This window comes from Camellia sinensis, chromosome 7 (assembly GCF_055761805.1).
Source record: "Camellia sinensis isolate YWXY chromosome 7, ASM5576180v1, whole genome shotgun sequence".
Classification (NCBI taxonomy): domain Eukaryota; kingdom Viridiplantae; phylum Streptophyta; class Magnoliopsida; order Ericales; family Theaceae; genus Camellia; species Camellia sinensis.
This window is the reverse complement of record NC_138967.1, coordinates 6,155,773-6,160,844: the sequence shown is the minus strand read 5'-3', so window position 1 is coordinate 6,160,844 and position 5,072 is coordinate 6,155,773. Positions and strand designations below refer to the sequence as shown.

Below are 5,072 nucleotides of genomic sequence, written 5' to 3'. Positions count from 1 at the left end.
TTAAGAAATCATATTCATTAGTCAACTAGTAAATCTAATAGTGTCTCATAAGGGAAGGTTCAAAGCCAAAAGCTACCTATCATTTGCAGAATATTTTCAGTTTCTGTATTCTCTGTAATTAGATCATGTTATTGCATTTTCTCTCTAGAAAATTCCATTCATGTGGGGGATTGTTGGAAAAATATGATTATATAGGCTTATTTTGGGCTAACTTTGAGCCCAAATTTGAGTGGGTCCCAAACGTCTTTTGGGATGGGTCTAAAGAGGTAATGTGTTCCTTGCCGTGTGGGAAGTCACACAGTAAAAACGGTTCGTCAAAACCATTTATGAGTGGATGAGAAGTTGACGTCATTTTCGGGTTCGTGGAATGGACAATTAAAGAAGTAAAATGTGGGTTCCCATGTAATGGTTGTCCCACATTGAAACTTGAAGTGAACTTATGTGTGTATATAAGTTCTAGATGGCAACACTTGGGTTAGGCCCCAAGGGGCACCCCAAGTTTGTAGAAGAGAAGAGTTATGGATAAAGTGAACCTTAGCTCAAACCACCACACGCGCGTGCATGCCGCTGGCCGTCCAAGCTCGTGTATGGGTTGGGTCAGTTCTACTATTAATTTTTTGAACAAAATTTATTTTAAATTTTTAAAAAAAATACTTGCAGGAAAATTAATTTTTCTAAATGAAATTAATTCAAATTCTGTGTCAAATTTGAATTCAATTTTCTATCAAAACAATTCCTCCTTCAGTCCAAGTTCCAGCAGTCCAGCAGGTTCAAAAAGACCAAATAGATTCAGCTTTTCCAAGACAGATTCAAACTGCCCAGTAGTTGTAAACATGTATGAAACTGCTGCAGTTATCTATTCAAAATTTGAACTACACAGGTTCATTTGAAACTACATTTGTTCGGTTTGAATTCAGACCTGTTCGGGTCTATAAATACCAGATCTGTTCCAGCATTTGTTGAACTCCAAAAATCTGTTTTCCTTGCCTTCCTTTGTGCTCTCTTGCATATATATTCTACATATTATTTTAGGAAAAAATTCTGAGAATATAGAACACAGGTTTTGTTCGCTGTATAGATTGTTTGGAGTGCTACTACAATTTGTGAAAGATCATTGTATCCAGGGAGATAGACGCTAATTATTCATAAGCACCGAAGCAGGGACAATCTACCTTAAGGATAGAGTGCCACACACTCGACTTGATCTATTTTTGTATTTATTCGGTTCGATAAATAAATTCTGTAAGTAATTTATTTTATTTGTTTGTTTTGGTTTTAACTTATTTATTTTACACAGAAGATTGTTCCAACAGTTATGTCACAAGTTTCACACTCAGATACTTCTAGCACACATTACAACATTGATGGTTTGTAAATATTTGAAGTTTATGTTTTGTTTTGGTTGGTGGCCTCTTCTTTTCAATCTATATATTAATATGATACTTTTTCATCGTTTCTAGCAGGCACATCCAAGGGTAAGAGAGGATGTAAGAAGTCACGAAGCCTCTAATTGGCCAAGCTAAAAAATCAAGGCATGCAAATGCTTATTCAGATTTGTAAGGTTAGTGGACGACCATACGGTGAAGCTTTTCCCATTTTTATTTTTGTTTTATTTTTTATTTTTTTCATATATATCCCACTCTCTACCCCTCACAACATTCCAAATCCCTAGCTAGTTTTTGTTTTTTCAATGAAGTTTTTTTTTTCTTCCTTTAATTTGCATCTTTGATTTATCCCAAAAAATAGAGAGGTTGGAGCTTTGAACTTCGCCCCAATTCAGTGATGTAAAGTGCAAATTTAAACTCATATAAATGAATCTGCACTACAACAAAAAGCACAAATGGCGACTAAAAAAAAAATTTCGTCGCTGAAAGTAGCACTTTCAGCGACTAAAATGGACTTAGTAGCCAAAAGTCTTTACTTTTGGCGACTAAAACAATTTAGTAGCCAAATGTGTAGTTATTGGTGACCAAAAATCAATTTAGTCGCCGATTATATGGGTTTTAGCGACTAAAGGTTTTTTTGTAGCCAAAAGTGACGGTTTTTGGCGACTAAAATAATTTAGTAGCCAAAAGTGACGGTTTTGGCGACTAAAAAACAGTTTGGTCGCCGATTATACGTGTTTTGGCGACTAAAAACAGTTTGGTCGCTGAAAGTAAAGCTTTTTGGCTACTAAAAAAAATTTAGTAGCTAAAAACAGGCAATTGGCGACTAAAATTCAGTTTAGTATCCAAAAGGAGACGTTTTTGGCGACTAAAAATAGGTTTAGTTGCCAAAACTGGTTATTTTTAGGCAGAACTTATTTTTTTAGCGACTAAAAAATAATTAGTAGCCCAAAATTATAGAATTGGCGACTAAATAATGGATTTAGTCACCAAAAGTGGCCTCAATTTTTTTTTAGTAAATAATTTATTTTTTACATAAATTATATTAAATAAAAATAATTATTTTTATATATATAGTTTTGTATTAATATCGGTCAATATACTATATAAATAATATATGTTGCATTTATATTCATGTGATGTTGTATTGGCATAGTGGGGAGAGTGTGTTGTTAAAGGTTTAGAATGTGAGAGGTTGGTGGTTCGAAACTTTGCAACAGCAAAGGGTAATTTTTTTTTTTCTAAAATATGCTTTTGGTGACTAAAATATGTTGTCGCCAAAAGATTGACTATTGGCGACGAAAAGCTTAGTCGGCAAATATATAAATAAAAAATAATAATTCACTATTGGCGACCAAAAGATTAGTCGCTAAATGTATAATTTTCAAAAATGCAATTGACTATTGGCGACAAAAGCTTTGGTCGCTGAAGACCTGTTTTTTGCCGACTAAAACATTTTTAGTCGCCAATACCTCCGGCAACCATGTATTCACGACGAAATCGGCGACTAAAATATTTAGTCAGGAAAAGTGAAAATTCGACTTTTGGCGACTAAAAAAGGACTTTTGGCGACTAAAAATTTAGTCGCCAAATGTGCTTTTTCTTGTAGTGCTGATTTATATCCCAAAAAAAAAAAAAAAAAAAAACAGTGAGTTTGAAGGAGTGATAGTGTTTTTTGTTTTTTTGTTTTTTTTTTTTTGTAAGAAGAGTGGTTAAATGATTAATTATTAGTAATTGCTTTTTTGTGCCTAACACAAGGTTCGATTTTAGTTTAATCTTTGTTAACTCTTGAATTGGTAATGTATTTGAGAGTTTGACCTTTTTTTTATGCAGGTTTTGCAAACTTGTATCGATTTGAAACTTGGGAGCTCTCTACTAGATTTTGAATACCATTTCAACGAAGCCCTTGGGAAAAAGATGCAATGAGTTGAGTTGTTTTGTTATGTAGGTAGCTATAACTTCAATTACAATCTGTTCATTGAATAGTTGAATGATACAAACAATGCTTATGGCACTAGCCTTATAAACTAAAAATAATACTTTTGAAATCTCTGTCAGTTTATGATATACAATCAAGATATTACATACTAATGAATCAGAGCATGGTATTTGTTTGTTATTGAAATATATTTTGATTAAGCCTCTTTGAATGTGATGAGCATTTTTTTTTTCCCGTGTAGTTGAATTTTAATTTGGAGATGAACAGATGGTCAGGTGATGTTTGATATTTTCTATTTGGTTGTTGAGAAATCAAGAAATGAATATAAGTTGATGTTCAAACTAGTATTTTTAAAATAATTGTTACAAAAAAAATAAATAAATAAATAAAATATCAAACTTTTAGAGACCAATTTTAGTTGTCTCAAAAAAAGTATAACCTTTACACACCACTTTCATTTGTCCCAAAAACTAAAACTTTTAGAGACCAATTCATGTTGTCTCAAAAATTAATTTTTTTTTCTCCATAACTACTTCTTTTGCTCTAGACTGTGATAAGACCTTTAGAGACAAATTTTGGTTATCTCAAAATCAAAACTTTTTGCAACAACATATTTTGGTCTCTAAAAATCTATTTATAGTGACAAATGCAAAATTTTGTCTCTAAAAGTCATTTTTTTATTTTTCTGGACGGGCCACTTGGGATAAACTCTTTTTTTTTTTTTTTTATCGAGAAAAGCATCAACCATAGAGAATTGAGCTAAACGCACCCAACAAAAGCCATAAGAGGCTGGGACACCCAATGAACAGGCAAATAATCATGTAGACAAGCTGTAGCCACCCAATGTGCAGCTCTGTTTCGAACTCTGGGGGACCATTTGAACGTCTGACCCCCACTATGGGCTAGTGACCGAATGTCTTGTATAACAGCACAAATTTCCCACGGAGGGACCCCCTCTGAAACACAAAGTTGAATGACAGTTTTGCTATCACTCTTAATCTCTACTGCGACACATTGAAGAGCACGGGCCATGGCGCATGCAAGACAAACTGCAATTGTTTCTCCTTGTACTACTATTGTCAACCGAATTTTTGCAGCAATACCATCCAGCAGATTGCCCTTCTCATCGCGAAGAAGCACTGCAACAGCCCCCCTCCCTCTACTCAGATCAGTTGCCGCATCACAGTTAATTTTCCAGATCCCTCTCGGAGGAGGAACCCACTGAGGCCCTGAAGACTGTGCCCCAGCTATTGTTTCCACGAAGGCAGAGTCCACCTCACAAGCTGCCAAGAAAACCGCTTCCTCTTGTTTGGCCTTGGCAATCACCTCAATAGGATCCACAATGTAGTGATTAAAGAGATGCTCATTTCGTACCTTCCAAATACTCCAGGCCACCCAAATCATGGAGCAGAGCACTGATCGACCCTCACTAGCGGTGCCTAAGGATGCAAAAAGCTTGCCAAACCAAGACCAAATTATTCCCATGTCAAGCTCATCACATCTGAAGCCCAACCCACTGTCAAACCAAACTCTCTTAGCCCACTCACATCCGAAGAAAAGGTGTTCTACAGACTCCGCCGCTGTTAGACAGAGATGGGCAATCGGCAGAATGGGCACACCGCCTACGCCATAAATTTTGCTTTGTTGCCAATGCGTTATGATACATCCTCCATACAAAGTGTTTAAGTTTTGGAGGCAGATTCAAATTCCAAGCAATCTTCCACTCTTTCGCAGACCAGTCTACGAAA

At 35.4% G+C, this 5,072-nt stretch overlaps 1 protein-coding gene across 1 annotated transcript; it reads right to left on the bottom strand.

Moving 5' to 3' along the window:
• Nucleotides 1-4,083: 4,083 nt before the first annotated feature.
• On the bottom strand, nt 4,084-4,809 carry LOC114289726 (uncharacterized). The gene has a single exon (XM_028233495.2). It carries the CDS (start codon nt 4,807-4,809, stop codon nt 4,084-4,086), a length of 726 nt encoding a protein of 241 aa, XP_028089296.2.
• Between the last annotated feature and the right edge of the window lie 263 nt (nt 4,810-5,072).

Coding starts and splice junctions, on each gene's coding strand:
- LOC114289726 (XM_028233495.2), bottom strand. CDS start 4,809: ATGGGAATAATTTGGTCTTGGTTTGGCAAGCTTTTTGCATCCTTAGGC.